General features: G+C 51.1%; 2 protein-coding genes across 3 annotated transcripts in view; both read left to right on the forward strand.

Moving 5' to 3' along the window:
* Nucleotides 1-10,613, forward strand: part of unc13bb (unc-13 homolog Bb (C. elegans)) — a 67,258-nt gene extending 56,645 nt beyond the window's left edge. For both annotated transcript variants that reach the window (XM_062484328.1, XM_062484329.1), the window contains 9 exons: nt 4,610-4,698; nt 4,817-4,963; nt 5,173-5,296; nt 5,408-5,461; nt 5,609-5,686; nt 6,324-6,471; nt 7,114-7,206; nt 7,322-7,481; nt 7,631-10,613. In XM_062484328.1, coding sequence (XP_062340312.1) covers nt 4,610-4,698; nt 4,817-4,963; nt 5,173-5,296; nt 5,408-5,461; nt 5,609-5,686; nt 6,324-6,471; nt 7,114-7,206; nt 7,322-7,481; nt 7,631-7,916 — 1,179 coding nt within the window. In that variant the 3' untranslated portion in view covers nt 7,917-10,613. The remainder of the gene's footprint in view (nt 1-4,609; nt 4,699-4,816; nt 4,964-5,172; nt 5,297-5,407; nt 5,462-5,608; nt 5,687-6,323; nt 6,472-7,113; nt 7,207-7,321; nt 7,482-7,630) is intronic.
* Nucleotides 10,614-11,558: 945 nt separating this feature from the next.
* The window catches only part of atp8b5b (ATPase phospholipid transporting 8B5b), a 14,161-nt gene continuing 8,678 nt past the window's right edge, over nt 11,559-17,041 (forward strand). Inside the window, 14 exon segments of the mRNA XM_062484807.1 lie at nt 11,559-11,894; nt 13,245-13,328; nt 13,773-13,831; nt 13,951-14,064; nt 14,463-14,561; nt 14,851-14,912; nt 15,121-15,193; nt 15,329-15,399; nt 15,511-15,593; nt 15,885-16,043; nt 16,181-16,272; nt 16,426-16,596; nt 16,599-16,621; nt 16,822-17,030. Coding sequence (XP_062340791.1) covers nt 13,274-13,328; nt 13,773-13,831; nt 13,951-14,064; nt 14,463-14,561; nt 14,851-14,912; nt 15,121-15,193; nt 15,329-15,399; nt 15,511-15,593; nt 15,885-16,043; nt 16,181-16,272; nt 16,426-16,596; nt 16,599-16,621; nt 16,822-17,030 — 1,270 coding nt within the window. The 5' untranslated portion in view covers nt 11,559-11,894; nt 13,245-13,273.

A 17,041-nucleotide genomic window follows, 5' to 3' on the forward strand; every position in this document is an offset into this window, starting at 1 on the left:
AGGCCCCTGTGTTGTCGAGGCCCCTGTGTTGTCGAGGCCCCTGTGTTGTCGAGGGCCCCTGTGTTGTCGAGGCCCCTGTGTTGTCGAGGCCCCTGTGTTGTCGAGGCCCCTGTGTTGTCGAGGCCCCTGTGTTCTCTATGGCTAAACCTCCCTGTCCTGGAGACCTCCAGGAGATAAGCACACAGACACTGCTCCATCTGTACACTCTGGGATGTTTTACCCTGAGCCCAAACATCCCTCTCTCTCTCTCTCTCTCTCTCTCTCTCTCTCTCTCTCTCTCTCTCTCTCTCTCTCTCTCTCTCTCTCTCGCTCTCTCTCTCTCTCTCTCTCTCTCTCTCTCTCTCTTGTCTGTCTCTCTCTCTCTCTCTCTCTCCCTCTCTCTGTCTCTCTCCCTTCTCTCTCTGTCTCTTTCTGTCTCTCCCTCTCCGTCTCTCCCTCCTCTCTCTATCTCTCTCTCTGTCTCTCTCCCTCCTTCTCTGTGTCTCTCTCTGTGTCTCTCCATGTTGTAAAGAAGCTGGAGGTCCAGATGTTGTGATTACAGGCCTCCCAGATGGGCTGGCTTGCTTATCTTCGAAAATCTCACTTCCTTAACTGTAGATTATCTGACTTTGTCTTGTGTCCGGTCCTGACAAGATTATGGACATTGTGCCTGTGTCTCTCCTCCAGATTGCCACAGAGGAAGCAAGGGTAGGTAGAGGTGGTCTGTGTGATTTAGGAGAACATGGGAACAATGGATTATCGCAAAGAGCATTAGGCCAGATGTGCTTTGAATCTAAAACTCCACATTCCAGGCTGAAACATTCCGTTCTCATGTTTGATGTCAGGCGATAGATAATAAAGCAGTAGATCAATACCTTCTACAGGGTTAGCCCGTCGCTGGATAATGGACTAGTGTTGCATTGCCATTTAGTCTCCCCGGTGATTAAATGACGTCCTTTTAAGAATGATTTTGTAATGCCCATAGCCAAGCAAAGGCATGCAGCCTTAAGGTCTACCTTCGACATTTCCGTAGTGTGTAGAATCCACAAGAATTGCTTCTCAAATGTGTGTTTGTGTTAATAGGAAATGCTTGGTGTGGAGTAGTTGGGGCATTCAGTTAGATGTTCGGTTTCTTTAGTATTAGTTTAGGTAGTGGCTGTATCACCTCTAAGCCCCCGTAGATGTTTTAATACTTCGTAAGAGGCTTGAGTTTCATGGTGTTTTTCTCATACTGAAGAGAGATAAGGAGGAGATGGTGGAAGAGGAGGAGGAGGAGGAGGAGGAGGAGAAGGTGGGTGTAACCAGATGTTGACCTGTTGTCTCAATACCATGATATTACCACGGGGATATTGACCCAATGACTTAACCTCATCTGGTCATCAGGTCTTATCCGAGGACCAGGAGGTGAGAACTTTGTTGGGTTACACTTAGCCTAGCCTAGCTCCTCTAGCGATTTGAAGCCATTGAATTTAGCCTAGCCTAGCGCCTCTAGTGAAATATGCAGTTGAAACTAGCCTAGCCTAGCGCCTCTAGTGAAATATGCAGTTGAACGTAGCCTAGCCTAGCTCCTCTAGTGAAATATGCAGTTGAACGTAGCCTAGCCTAGCGCATCTAGTGAAATATGCAGTTGAACGTAGCCTAGCCTAGCGCATCTAGTGAAATATGCAGTTGAACGTAGCCTAGCCTAGCGCCTCTCGTGCCTTTTAGCAGTTGATCTTTCCCTAGCCCAGTTCCTCCAGACACTGTCGTAAATTCACACAGTATTAACTAGCTTATCATTTCACCCTCTCTCTGCACATCTCTGTGGTGCTTGGAAGGAAATCCTGCTGTAGTGAACTACATACAATGAACCCAGTACCCTCTTATGAAATGACGATTGACACGACCGTAAAAAAAACAGAATTCCTTATTTCCACAGGTGTTGAGTGAGTGACGTGGCTTAGAAAGGTGCTTGGCATCCAGCAGTCGTTTGCTTTTCCAGGGGCGTGATGAACAGATTTGTGAAGGCTTTTGTCTTGTTTGTGTCCAAGCTCACGGTGCGGAGCGTGGAGGTTGACAGGCGAGCGCCCCGCTCTCCTGCGAGGCGGAAGATAGAATGGCTGTGCGGGAGTGATTAGGAGGGGCGTTACCACGGAAACAGCTTAGAGAGAGAGAGAGAGAGAGAGTACAGGAACTTCCTACACACACACACACACAGAGGCCTGTCAACATGAGTTATTCAGACTTGTCAGATGAGACGCACAGCTCCAATTTGTGTCAGGAGGTGTGCCGTCGGGGGGGGGGGGGGGGGGGGGGGGAGTTGTTTACGTTGCATCGTTAATCGGAAAAGACCTGTTTACGTAACATACAGGGGTTGTTGTCACAGAGGATTGATGTCTCTTCTGTTGCTTTGTGTGAAATACATCAAGTGCCTTACCTGGCTGCAATGGGTTGTGTATAGAGAATATTAGACAGTCATGGTCCTTCTCTCTCCCTCTCTCTCTCCCTCTCTCTCTCTTTCTCTTTCACCAGCGCTCCTCTAAACTGCCAGTGTGGCAGGTGGGTGCACGTGCCAGTGTATATCCATGCATGTGTGGCCACCGGACATGCATGGATATTCACACTTTGGTCATCCGTTTCAGGGAGTTCATCTCAATCCACATTTCACTCAGTGACCTCCCGACAGACCCATCTCTCACTGTGTTTCAGTGGTTTTGGCCATCGCAGGTCGAGCCTGTTTTCCTTGGGGCTAGATTCAAAAGAACCTGTCCATGCCATTTCACCTAGATGAGCGCTGTACCCGCTGTGACCCGGGAGGTGTCGCCTGTGTATGTTGACGTGTTTTTGTGTTCTGTCTCACCACTTGCATCAGCTGGATGAGAGTGAGGAGGAGGAGGAGGAGGAGGAAGAGGGGGTTGAGGTCAAAGCAGAGGTTTGTTGTTCATGTGGAGGTTGGACCACTGACTTTCCCAGCATTCATCACGGTCCCACAGGGTCATGGTCGAGTCGCCCCTCTCTCTCTCCCCCACACACACTGTGGTGGTGTGTTTGTAAACGTTCTCCTCGCCATCCTCACCTCCTCCTCTCCTGTGGTGGAACCGCTCTCTTGTTGTGGCGACTCTTAAGTCGTTGGGTTCTCTCGATAGCCATGTGTTCAGTCCCTGTACTCCCTCTGTGATGTCCCCTCCTTACCTGTACTCGGTCTGAAACCCACTCTCTCATTACGACATCTCCTCATTACATTTAGTCATTTAGCAGACGCTCTTATCCAGAGCGACTTACAATAAGTACAGGGACATTCCCCCCGAGGCAAGTAGGGTGCAGTGCCTTGCCCAAGGACACAACGTCATTTGGCACGGCCGGGAATCGAACTGGCAACCTTCAGATTACTAGCCCAATTCCCTAACCGCTCAGCCACCTGACTCCTCATCCTTTCAACGTTTTTTTAAATGTATTTTCTCACTTTTCTTCTCGCCTCCTATCGTGTCTCTAGACTGAGAAAGAAAAGGTGGGTACTTTTACCTCGCAGACACAGTGTGGGGTGCGTTTATAGAGTATCTACACAGATGTTGTGATTGGGGGGCAGCCAGGGAGAGAGTTCTAGAGACGTCTGCAGCTCAACAGGGGGTCTGACCGCTTGTTCTCTCTTGTTTCCCCTCCCGTCAAAAGATCGCCGCACCTGAGGAGCAGGTGGGTTTGTATGAGCGCTCGGTATTTCAACACACACAACCAGGGTTGTGGAGATCCTTTTTTCCCCCCTTTGTGCTGTTGTCCCAGTCCTGTGACACTCTCTGCCATCCCCTCCTGGTCATGGTGGATGTGTTTCTAAGTTTTCTAAGCACCCAGAGATGGTGGTTCTTGCTGCTATGCTAGATAGCCACTGTGCCGTTAGCTCACTGTCCTTCCTGCTCTGTCCTAGCCCGAGAAGGGAGACCAGGAGAAGAAGGTGAGTTTTCGTGTCCCCTGTGATAGTTCATGCCCCCTCTCTCTTTCACTCACACACACACACACACACACACACTGTACACTCACACACACATGTACACTCACAAGTGCACATAACACGCACACACACTCTCAAACACACTCACTTTCTCTCAGACACACACACACACACCTAATGGAATACTAGACTGCCAGGTGTGCATAGCAACACCTTAACATGCCCTGAATCTCTCCTTGTATGAGATAGTTCTGGCTCCCTCTAGTCCCCTTCTCCTAGGAGAGCTGTCCCTGTATTCTGGTCCAGACCTGCAGTCTCTGACAGGCCATGAGTCAGGTCGGCAGCATTAGCTTAATGAGGCCTATCATGGTTGAATCTGTTTGGCTGCTGGCTGGGGAGTGGGGCAGGGCTTGTCTCTCAGAGTAATGCTGCTCCTGTAGGCTTGGGCCCAGACCTACCATTCTTTATTAACCCATAACCATATTAAACGTTTTTTTTTATTTCTTTAATTTGCCCATTTTTCAAAGGTGGACAATTCTGGAAAAAAGGTGGGTTTGTTGTGTGGGGATGTTTAGTTACAATTATTTTTTTTATGTTCTTTTATGTTGAAATGTTTTATAATGTATAGAATGTGAATTCCAAAACCATAAAGCCATGTCTGTCTGTCTTCATGTCTGTCTGCCTGCCTGCCTGTCTGTCTGTCTGCAGCTGGACTCCGAGGCTAGCGACCTCCTGAACGAGCTGCAGGTCAAACTGAACACTGTGCTGGAGGAGCTGAGCAGCACGTTTGGAAACAGGTAACACACACACACTGTGAGAACAGGTACTGTACAGGGCACACACACACGCAGAACTGGTTCCCACATGGTCCCTCTCCTGATCTCGTGTAACTCTCTCTGTCCATCTCTGCGGTAGTTTTCAGAGTCGTATTGATGACTGCATGAGGCAAATGGCCTCCCTGCTGTACCAGATTAAAGGGCCCGTCAACGCCAGCGGGCACAACGCGGTGGAGGCCGACGCCGACAACATGCTGCGGCCTCTCATGGAGTTCCTGGACGGGAAGTAAGTAGCATGTCACTTCCTCCCTTTCCCTCCCTCCTCCCTCCCTCTCTCCCTCCTCCCTCCCTCCCCTCCTCCTCTCCTACCTCCCCTCTCCTCCCTCCCTCCCCTCCCCCCTCCCCTCCCTCCCTCCTCCTTGGCCGTTCTCGGGGGCCGGGCGACGATGTAAACGAGGGCTCGTGTTCCCCCCCCCCCCTTCCCGTGTGTGACAGGCTGATGCTGTTCGCCACGGCGTGCGAGAAGACGGTCCTGAAGAGGGTGCTGAAGGAGCTGTGGAGGATCGTGATGAACAGCCTGGAGAAGACCATTGTCCTGCCCAAGGGCAACGACACCTTCGTAAGCTCTCCCCCAACCACCAACCCCCACTGCCCTCCGTCTCTGTCTCACCTCTGACCTCTATCTGGAAAGGGATGACCTTTGACCTCTCGTGTTCTGACCTTTCCGCAGGGTGCTCAGTTCCTGTCTGCTGCCAAGGAGCTGGGCCAGCTCTCCAAACTCAAGGTGCCCCCAGCCCCCATCCCTCAGCCCCCGGCCTTCAGCCTGTCGTACCTTTTAAATTAAGATTCTCTTCTTCTAAATGCTGTTTCTTTGACTGACAAACTGAAGTGCTGCTCACACTAATTGATTCTCCTCTGATTGGTCGAGAAGGATCACATGGCAGGAGAGGCCAAAAGCCTGAGCCCCAAGCAGTGTGCTGTAATGGACGTGGCTCTGGACACCATCAAGGTAAGCCAGCAGTCCACCTCTGACCTCCCAGAGCATGTCCTCCCTGCTCTCCTTCCATCTGCTTGGAGTCTTTGGTTTGTCATGATCTCGCTCTCTGTGACTTGGCTGTAGAAACCAAATTTGATTTTATCGATTGATTGATTCTTGGTGAAGAGATTTTCCAACCCTCCTCTCTCTTTCTCTCCACTCCCCCTTTCTCCCTCTCTCTCTCTTTCTCTCCCCCTCTTTCCATCTCTCTCTCTCTCCCTCCTCCCCCTGTCCCTCTCCCCCTCTCTCTCTCCCCCTGTCCCTCTCCCCCTCTCTCTCTCTCCCCCTGTCCCTCTCCCCCTCTCTCTCTCTCCCCCTGTCCCTCTCCCCCTCTCTCTCTCCCCCCTGTCCATCTCTCTCTCTCCCCCTGTCCCTCTCCCCCTCTCTCTCTCCCCCTGTCCATCTCTCTCCTCTCCCTCCTCCTCTCTCTCTCTCTCTCTCTCTCTCTCTCTCTCTCTCTCTCTCTCTCTCTCTCTCTCTCTCTCTCTCTCTCTCTCTCTCTCTCTCTCTCTCTCTCTCTCTCTCTCTCTCTCTCTCTCTCTCTCTCTCTCTCTCTCTCTCTCTCTCTCTCTCTCTCCTCTCCCCCTGTCCATCTCTCTCCTCCTCTCAGCAATACTTCCACGCCGGAGGGAACGGGCTGAAGAAGACCTTCCTGGAGAAGAGTCCGGCGCTGTCCTCCCTGCGCCACGCCCTGTCCCTCTACACCCAGACCACCGACACGCTCATCAAGACCTTCGTCACCACGCAACACGCTCAGGGTACGGCCCGGCCGCTGTTCCCCTGCTCCTCCAGCAGAGGGCGCCGGAAACCACCTTCCCCTAGTCCCGTGTTATGTAAATCTAATCACATGATCTCTCGCCTTCTCTTAACGGCGTTGAATGTTGACGTTCCGGGGCGTCTGTGGTCAGTGTTGCGTGGTGCCTGTTCGGCTGGGATCCGAACCGTGACTCCTGTGCTGTCGTGTGAATTGTTGTCTGTTCTCTCCTCTCCTCTGCTGCTTGGGCCTCAGTGCACAATGGGAAGGGTATTAGGTTAACTCCCAGCGAGAAAATAAAGCCCAGCCGGGGTAGGTTACCGTGGAAACATTCTGTCAGCATCCTTCTTCCTCCTTTTTGGACCTGTGAACTCCCACACTGCCCCTCCCTGCTTTACAACGACCCCAGCCCCCCCTCCCTGTGCCCCAGCCTCCCCCCAGCACCCCAGCCTCCCCCCAGCACCCCAGCCTCCCCCCAGTACCCCAGCCTGCTCCTTCTCTATAACCAGCCCAATCCCTTCTCTGCAACTATCCCAGCCCCCCCCCCACCCCCCCCCGGACACCCACCATCATGGAATGATAACTGTGGCCTGTGGTAATTCGTCACTATTACCATAAAAACCTTTCTGTTCCATGTGGAAAACAGGCTCAGGAATCGACAAGACCATAGGAGAGGTGTCCATACAGATCGACCTGTTCACCCACCCTAGCACTGGAGAACACAAGGTCACGGTCAAAGGTCAGTCTCCACCCCTCTCCCCTCTACGCCTCATAGAGATCACCACCTCCTAGAATCAGCTGGAACCGGGACCCACCCTCCCTCCCTCTCACCCCCCCTCTCTGTTTCCCTCCAGTGGTGGAGGCCAACGACCTGAAGTGGCAGACGTCTGGAATGTTCCGACCCTTCTGTGAGGTCACAATGATCGGACCGCATCTCAGCGACAAGAAACGCAAGTTCACCACCAAGTCCAAGAACAACAGCTGGGCGCCCAAGTTCAACGAGACCTTCCACTTGTGAGTGCCCGACGTCGATTAATTACCTTCAGGGCTCATGCGCTTTTGTTTCCAAAAAAAACATGTTATTCTCCACCACACCTCTCCCCCTTTCAGTTTTAAATATCAACCCCTCCTCTCCTGCCCCCCCCCCTCACCCCCCCTCGCAGTATCCTCGGCAACCAGGACGGCTTCGACTGCTACGAGCTGCAGGTCTGCGTGAAGGACTACTGCTTCGGCCGCGCCGACCGCGTGGTGGGCGCGGCCGTGATGCAGCTCCGCGCCGTCGCCGACAAGGGCGGCTCGGCGTGCTGGCTCCCGCTGGGCCCCCGCATCGCCATGGACGACACCGGCCTCACCGCCTTGCGGATCCTCTCCCAACGCTCCAACGACGAGGTCGCCAAGGAGTTCGTACGCCTCAAGTCGGAGGCGCGCTCAGCCGAGGAGGGGAGATGAGGCCCGGGTGGAGGAGGAGGAGGAGGAGGATGGTGGTGCATGATGGGTACGGTCTGAAGACTAGAGGGGAGGTCGGGAGAGGTCGGGAGAGGTCGGGAGAGGTCGGGAGAGGTCGGGAGAGGTCGGGAGAGGTCGGCAGAGGTCGGCAGAGGTCGGCAGAGGTCGGGAGAGGTCGGGAGAGGTCGGGAGAGGTCGGGAGAGGTCGGGAGAGGTCGGGAGAGGTCGGGAGAGGTCGGGAGAGGTCGGCAGAGGTCGGCAGAGGTCGGCAGAGGTCGCCGCATGACAGACTTGTGTCCTTGCTTGGCTGGCGAAGCGAAGCTCGGGACTGTGGATGTTTCTAGACTGTCGAGCGACATGTCTCACCAGCACACACACACACACACGCACGCAGAAGCCTGGGTGGTCTGTCACAACACACTACTCACACACTCTCATCCTTCTCACCTTCGATCGTAGACTTGCGATTTTCTCGATACCCACTCACTCACTCACAATCACTCACTCACCCCAGTCACCTAATCAACCAATCACAATCACTTACTCACCCCAGTCACCTAATCAACCAATCACAATCACTTACTCACCCCAGTCACCTAATCAACCAATCACAATCACTTACTCACCCCAGTCACCTAATCAACCAATCACAATCACTTACTCACCCCAGTCACCTAATCAACCAATCACAATCACCTACTCACTCGGTGGTGAGTGACACCTTTCCTGCCCCCCCTCCCCGGTGCTGAGGATCCAGGATATGTAGGTGATCCAGGGTCCTACTCCCCTCCCTCCTCCAGTGTTGATGTGCAATATCCAGACTCTGGCCGTGTTGAATGCCCTTACACTCTGGAAGCTGTGGACGTGTGGAAGTTTAGACACGAACCGTCCCTGACGGTTGGTAGCTTATTTCAGTCGTTACTTTAGCTGTGGTGAGTATGTGGAGGATGGGGGGTTCGTAGCTGTAGGTCAGACTGCCTCCTGGGTAGTAGTGAGTGGGTCTCCGTAGATGTGCTAGTCCCACATCTGGTTTAGTTTCATTTGAGTTCCATAGCCTGCCCGGTGTCCAGTTCCTCAGTGTTCGGAAAGGTGTTGGGTCCGGGCGTGAGGCAGGCGGAGGGTCTCGTGAGGCGTTTCCGCCGTCTGCTGAAAGCGTTGCTTTTACATCTGAAGTGAATTTGAGGTACGTACACAACGGAAACGCTCACAGTAGATGAGGTTGTCGGTTCAATTAAAGTGTGCCTTTTTCAAGGTTCGGGCTTTGTTCGTAAACCCCTCGTAACATTGAGAGTTCGGATGACTTTTAGAACCTTTTAGAACAATTTGATTACTGCTGTCATGTTACTGTTATTCGTATACATGGTCATTCCCATCCTTACCAAAGGGCTATCTTCTACCATGAGGAAGAGAGAGTCTTGCAGCATGGGTAGATATGCTGTAGGGAGGCACTTTGTAATCAGGATCTCAGCTCGACACAGATCAACAGCTATCACAGGACCAAATCATGGATGAAACTATGTCTTTTCACACGCCAAATGAATCAGTCATGTACCAGAGAGCTGTTTTTCACCAACATTTATCCATATTATTGAATACACCTGATCAGGACTTACTAGGAATGCTAACATGGCCAAACCTTGATGATGTAGCCAATTTATTTAAATGTTTTTAATCTTATTTATATTGTGGGGGTTTACTGTTGGGTGCAGTTAGAGCTGCTGGAAGGCGGACCACCTGGTTCTTCTTCTCTGGTTGAAGAGTCGACAGGAAGCAGACGGTCTTCTTCTCTGAGAACATTCTGGTAGCCCAGGGTTCACAACTTCCCCAGCTAGCGTTAGTTTCTCGTACCTCTGAGTGGCCTTACTGGTTAACGTAGGAAATGTGTGTATACGTTTTTTTTACCCTCCGATGCGTGTGACGGGGTTGTTCGGTTTGCCCACACTAGAACGTGTCAGACTTAGGTTTTCAAACTGATTCTCCTGTTTTTTGTTGTTGTTTTTTTTGCCATTTTGTATTTGGAGTTTTTGTCTTTGTATCAAAGGATTTGTTTTTAAATCTCTTGTTTGTGTTGGTCCGTCCTAATGTGATTTTATTCTTGTTTGTCGTTCTGTTTTTAGTTTTCATAATTTTTTTTTCTTTGTTTGATTCCTTTTGTCGGCTCTTCTCTGGTGTACTGTTAAGAGACGGATAAATCGGCATGTATGACAGCGAACCAGTCGTCCAAAATGGAAGAAAATGTTTAAAACAATGATGTCTTCACAACTTTAACTGCTGTGTTGTTCACTTCGCAAGGAGACCACAACCCAAATGAAAACACTGCTTCATCCGAAAGGCTCCGTACCCACCTGAGAATACAAAACATACTCTCAGTCTTCTGCTGGTTGATAGCAGGGTGGAGAAATGGCTATTTCGAAGAGGATATTACCACTTTTAATGTTTATGTTCCCTGTGCCAAGCTGTGCAAGTGTTCACTTTTAACATTTTTTTGTTTATCCTTTTGTTTAATTTTGTTTCGTTTTTTACTCGTGAACCCTTGCACTATTTCAAAATCACTACAATAGTTAGCACGTATTGTATAACAGTGAAAGTAACTGGATTTTTATTGTGAAGTTTTATTTGTATTTTTATTTGTAAATTGTATTGATCATTAAAATGTAACACACTCAAAATCGTTTTGTATAAAGTATTGAAGAAATATCACTTCCTGTGCCTGTGTCTGTTTTGTTTCAGTAAAGATTAGCTACATTGGAAGCTAAGCTCACATTTAGATGTAATGGGAGGACAGTATTTATAGGTCTGTTTGACTAGTGTGCTTGATGTATTTTCCACTTGATAAGTGAGTCTACCAGTGCAGAACACACTCTGCTACATCTGTTACTCTCAACGGTTTTTGTTGAGTGAAGTTTCAAAGTCTTTCCTTCATCAGAAGAACCAAACATCAGTAGGCAGGAATGTGGGATGATCCCTGATATCCTTTCGAATACTCCTGAAAAGATTTGATGCAGCTCTGTAGTTTATCGAAGCATCGTCATGCCTAAGTGGTCTCAAACTATCAGGTGAGTTTGGCACCGTGTCCTTGAAAAGGTGATAAGCTACTCTGTGTATGTGTGTGGTGTGTGTGTGTGTGTTTCCAGTAGGTCAGTAAGGGGTTCCCCAGGACAAAACAAAAGTCCTTTGTGCTCATAACAAGTATTGAATTCCATCTCTGGACGCTGTGTGATTCGCATGACACCTTCAGTCCGTTCCCAGATGGACGTCAGAGTCTCGTCGCTTGTGTCAGAACGTCCGCATACCGTGTGTGTGCGAGGGGACGGGGGCATAAACATGTGCCACTCCATTATCACGAATACATAATGTCGAAAATGGAGAGCTGTGTTTGTGTGTGCGCGCATGCGCCCCTCTCTCTGTGTGTGTGTGTGTGTGTGTGGGTGTGTGTGTGTGTGTGTGTGAGACATACCTGTCATCCTGTGCTCTCCCAGATCACTGGCTCTTTGTTTGCTCTGATTGGCCGGTGTCAGTACCAGCGCGCCCTCTTTTACAGCCCCAGCTCCCCAGCCCAGAGGCTCCCCGGCCGGGTCCAAAGATCGCTCTCGCTCCTGTGTTTGCTCAGGCCTGGTGCCATTTAGACCAGGGCTATCCCTTCTCTTCCTTTAACCGCCTGAACCCGTGGTCCTCCCAATGCCCAGCCTCTTAACACCCCAGCTCCAGGATTCTCCCTGACTGCCTCCCTGCCTGCCTGCCCGCCACCTGGGGCGCCAAGAGAAGCTCTTCGTGTGGGTCGGTTTCACCTGTGTGCGTCCAGGGTGGATAGAGCTGAACCGACACCTTGGTTTCCTGGAGGGGAGGGTGACGAGGGAGAAGACAGAGGTGCAGCAGGGCTCGTGTCCCAGTCTCTCACCCCTTCTTTTGAACTTGGCCGTCTGTTTGTTTACCTGTGTTCCTGGGGGACCGGGAAATCACTTTTCTTTTTTTTTATCTCAGGTATGTCGCTGTTTGTTTTTTGTCCGTTGTGACCGGTCATGGTCGTGCGTTGCCTGGCCTCAGGTGCTGTGCTGTTTCTCTCGGAAATCCCTCAATGTTACCATAGATTTACGATGGAACAATGGTTGATATTTTCTATTCTGGTGAAGTGTCTGGAGGTTGTGTTTTCGGTAAGTTAGTTGGTTTAACTACCGCGATGCTCTCTGGCCTAGCGTGTGCTATACAGCATGTCTACACAGATGCTGTGGACACCAGGAAGAACAGGTTATTGTCGCAAGTTTATTGACATTATTGACCGTAGCCGGTGCCACATCTATAAAGACTTAAGACACAGATTAAAGAATGCAACTTGGATAGGACGGGGGTATTTTACTACAGATCCAACAGTTAGAATCTGAAAGAAATTGTCATGAAAAGCAAAAACATTCTACATTCAAACTTTGGTGTGTGACTCTCTGTGGATTTTATTGCTTTAGCTATAAATAAAGGGTTTATGATATCTGGAGCTAATGTCTGGCTTAGAGAGGGATCAGATAATGAGAGATAAGAGAACTTGAAGGGGGACTGGAGCTCTCAGGAGGGACACAGGTGGACAGAGACAGTCTAACGTCCAGGGTTAGAACACGTCTCATCTGGAGCCGGTCTGGATTATCGCCTGGGGAGTTCGCTCTGGTCCAAAGGTCGGGCAGGGTGTGGTTTGGTGTGTATCCACAGCTCACTGTGTTCAGGGAGAGCGACCGACACAGATCGGAATCGAAATAGTAAGAAGCGAGAGCGCCGCGCTACAGTGTCTCATCCATCCATGTTTGTTCGATAAGGATCATTTGATGCCTTCTTCTTTTAGAGTAGAAAGCGGATCTGTTCGTTGTTCTGGACCAATCCAGGGTTCTCAGTTCGCTTCATCTAGAATCTCGAGGATTGTGGAGATCTGTTCAGATAGCTGTGGTGAGCCACTGTCATGAAGACCCAGATCTGTTCTACCTGAGGGTAACTGATTCTGTGTGTGCTTGCAAATCAGGAACCTCATTGTTTGATCAGTTAGGGTGTGTGAGACTATATCCCATCTGTGTGGAAGTCACAAATAACCTCCAACTGACCTTAGGTTGAATATTTATTTTTTGTTGTTGTATACTTCCAAATGTGTTAAACAGTTTAAGAACCTCTTTTCATAACCCCAAAATAGTTTCATAACCTTATCAGACGTACAGACCATTTAAAACATAGCACTGTCTGTGTAATGCTGTGTGCTCACCGAACGCGAAGCTTGGCGTTTGGTGTGAACACAGCAGAAGGGAGTGTTTTCTCTGTCTCTTGTTGGTACTAGTTTGTGATTGTGTCCTTCCTCCTCAGGTGTGATGAGGCAGAGTTGAGACCTGGAGATGGGCTCTCTGTTGTCATTGTTTGGGCTGGACTGTGGCCAGAACAAGAACCCAGGTAAAACAGTCGGTCTCCCTAGGTTACTGGGGAATCCAAGGGCTGGCGGCCATCCCAATATCCACATGCTTTTCTTATTTACATTATAGTACATTTCATTAAAAAAAATGACTTGTTATTGACATTATTTAAACGGCTGTGTTATGATCATTTATGGTGGCATCGGGCCCCACCGTTCCTCCTCACCTCCCCCACTCCCCTACAGATCCCTCCTGCCACCCCCTTGCCCCCCCAAGTGGAGATATCTAGAACAGCCCCTGGCCTCGGCCTCGGCCTCAGCATGGGCTGTTCCAGACCCTTACACCCCTCTCAACCCCACAAAACAAAGCTTTGTAGAGAGCTTCGATCTCGAAGCCGGTTGGAAAGCCTTTCATCCCCCTTACCTGAGTTGTTTTTAACTGTCTCTCTTTCGTGTACGTAAACTTTTTTTCTCGCCGTCTACAGAGGTGGAGAGACACCTGAAGGCTAACGACCGGCCGTTTAACCTGTCGTACAAATACGCTGTGAGTGTCGGGCCGCACGACTGTCTGAACCGTGTGTGTGTGTGTGTGTGTGTTGTCTTTGTATGCCTGGAGGGTGTACAGCAGCTGTCAGAGTCACACATCTTTCCATCCTCTTTCAGAATAATGCCATCAAAACGTCCAAATACAACATCATCACCTTCCTGCCTCTCAACCTGTTCGAGCAGCTCCAGAGGCTGGCCAACGCCTACTTCCTGTTCCTGCTCTGTCTCCAGGTAGCTACTTCCTGTTCCTGCTTTGTCTCCAGGTAGCAACATCCTACTCCGATACAATCCTAAAAAAAAAAACGATAGAAAAACCATTTGTTCTATTAATATAGAGTTATCATCAGTCATGTAAAGATCAACACTTTCATTTCAAGACACATGCCTGTTCAGGTGGATTGAGCTGTGTGATAAGAGCTTTTGTTAACATTTTATCTTTTACAAATCTTCACTGTTGGACTCCAGTCCAAGGCCACATGAACCTGTCTTGAGCCTGAAACATCCTTTATATTTTCTAGTCCTCTCAATCTACCATCTCCTCAATCTACCTCCTAGACTAGTCAGTACAGGGTCCCTCCCTGCTGAAGGTATGTGTATGTGTGTTTTCATGCGTGTGTGTGTGTGTCCAGCTCATCCCAGAGATCTCCTCCCTGTCCTGGTTCACCACGGTGGTTCCCCTCCTGCTGGTGCTCTCCATGACAGCGGCCAAGGACGGTTCGGATGACTTTGTGAGTCCAGCGCTCCCTCTCTCTCTCACCAGCAGTTCTGCAGGGGGGCTCACACTGGCCTGGATCTGGTCGTCATCACTCATGTCATGGTCTTTTTATTCCCCGCTCTCGCTCTCTCCATCTCTCTCGCTCTCTCCATCTCCCTCTCTCTCTCTCTCTCTCTCTCTCTCTCTCTCTCTCTCTCTCTCTCTCTCTCTCTCTCTCTCTCTCTCTCTCTCTCTCTCTCTCTCTCTCTCTCTCTCTCTCTTTACCCCTCTCTCTCTCTCTCTCTACCCCTCCCCCCCTATAGAACAGGCACAAGAGTGACCGTCAGGTCAACAACAGGAAGGTGAACGTTCTCATAGACGGAGAGTGAGTCTTCCTTCATCCTGCCTGTCAGACGCTTCATCTGCTCTGTTGACAAACACCTCAGTCACACGGTGTAGTTCACCTTCTCAAACACCAGAGGTCACCAGAGGCCGGCCCGACACCAAAACGCCACTCAAAAACAGCACAGCCGACATAGACCGACGGTGATTAAATCGACCTGCTGAATGAATTCTGTTGTTCTCTCCTCCAGGCTGAGAAGTGAGAAATGGAGGGATGTTCAAGTTGGTGACATCATCAAGCTGGAGAACAATCAGTTTGTGACGGTGAGGGCGGGGGGTCAAAGGGCGTTCTTTGGCATGTTGTTTTTGTTGTACGTCCGTGGAGTGTGTGTCTCTCTCTCTCTCTCTCTCTCTCTCTCTCTCTGTAGTGTTTGACTCTCTCCTTCTCCTGCCCTCCAGGCTGATCTCCTGCTGCTGTCCAGCAGTGAGCCGCTCAATCTGGTCTACATAGAGACGGCCGAACTGGACGGGTGCGTGTGTGTGTGTGCTTGTGTGTGTGTGGGTGTGTTCTCACCGTGTTATTGTGTGTCCAGAGTGAGCCTGTAATGACCCAACCTGCCCCCCCCCCCCCCCCCCCCCAGGGAGACTAACCTGAAGGTGAAACAAGCCCTGACAGTGACTGGCGAGCTGGGAGATGACATCCAGAAGCTGGCCAACTTCACCGGTGAGCAGAGAACACAGGGGCAGTCCTGTAGGAGAGGGGGGGTGGGGGGGGGGGGGTGCACTATCAATACAAGAGCCTTGACATCCACACACCCTAACATTCCCCTCCTCCTCTCCTTCCTCCCCTCCTCCTCTCCTTCCTCCCCTCCTCTTCTCCCTCCTCCTCTCCTCTCCTCCCTCCTCCTCTCCTCCTCTCCCTCCTCCTCTCCTCTCCTCCCCTCCTCTCCTTCCTCCTCCCCTCCTCCTCTCCTCTCCTCTCCTTCCTCCCCTCCTCCCCCAACCCGTTACCCAGGCGAGGTGCGCTGTGAGGCCCCTAACAACCGGCTGGACCGGTACACCGGCACTCTGAGCCTGGAGGGGGAGACCCACTCCCTGGACAACGAGAGGGTCCTGCTGCGAGGCTGCACCCTGAGGAACACAGAGTGGTGCTTCGGCCTGGTGGTGTTTGGAGGTGAGCCGCCCCTCACCCTAACCCCCCCCCCGCCGAGTTACCTGACTCTGGTGAGGTGTCAGAGAGATGTGTGTGTGGCCTGCTGCGGCTGTACTGTTCAGACGTGTGATTCTGAGGCCCTCGTGGACCCCTTTCAGGCCCTGACACCAAGCTGATGCAGAACTGTGGGAGGGCCACGTTCAAACGGACCAGCATCGACCACCTCATGAACGTACTGGTGCTGGGTGGAGTAGTCTCATGCACACACACTCACTCACTCACACACACACACACACACTCATACACGAGCACAGGCACGCATAAGTGCACGCACACACCCTAACCTTAACCCTTAACCCTAACCCTAACCAAACTCTCAAGTCTGTCCATCTCCCCTGACCAGATCTTCGGCTTCCTGGCGTTCATGTGTGCGATCCTGGCAGTGGGGAACGGCATCTGGGAGCAGCAGGAGGGCTCGGTGTTCTCCGCCTTCCTCCCCCGCCTGGACGGCGTCAACGCTGCCTTCTCCGGCTTCCTCACCTTCTGGTCCTACGTCATCATCCTCAACACCGTGGTGTGCCCATCTCGCTCTACGTCAGGTGGGCACAGCTCTCTCGCCCTTCTCTCTCTCACACACGTTTCCCCTCACGTGGGTTTGTGTTTGGGTTCCATGTTTCCAGGCTCGGCGTTTTCAATGGATGTGTCCCGAATTTTGGTTTCCCACTCTCGCTTACTGCAACGTGATCGCTGTATGTGTGTGTGCGCTCCGCGTGTGCCTGTGTGTGTGTTGTTCTGGCAGCGTGGAGATCATTCGGCTGGGAAACAGCTTCTACATTAACTGGGACAGGAAGATGTATTACCCCAAGAGTGACACCCCTGCGGAGGCGAGGACCACCACGCTGAACGAGGAGCTGGGCCAGATCAAGTACATCTTCTCAGACAAGACGGGCACGCTCACCCAGAACATCATGACCTTCAACAAGTGCTCCATCAACGGAAGATCTTTCGGTGAGGCTCGG

The sequence above is a fragment of the Osmerus eperlanus genome, chromosome 18 (genome assembly GCF_963692335.1).
Source record: "Osmerus eperlanus chromosome 18, fOsmEpe2.1, whole genome shotgun sequence".
Taxonomy (NCBI): domain Eukaryota; kingdom Metazoa; phylum Chordata; class Actinopteri; order Osmeriformes; family Osmeridae; genus Osmerus; species Osmerus eperlanus.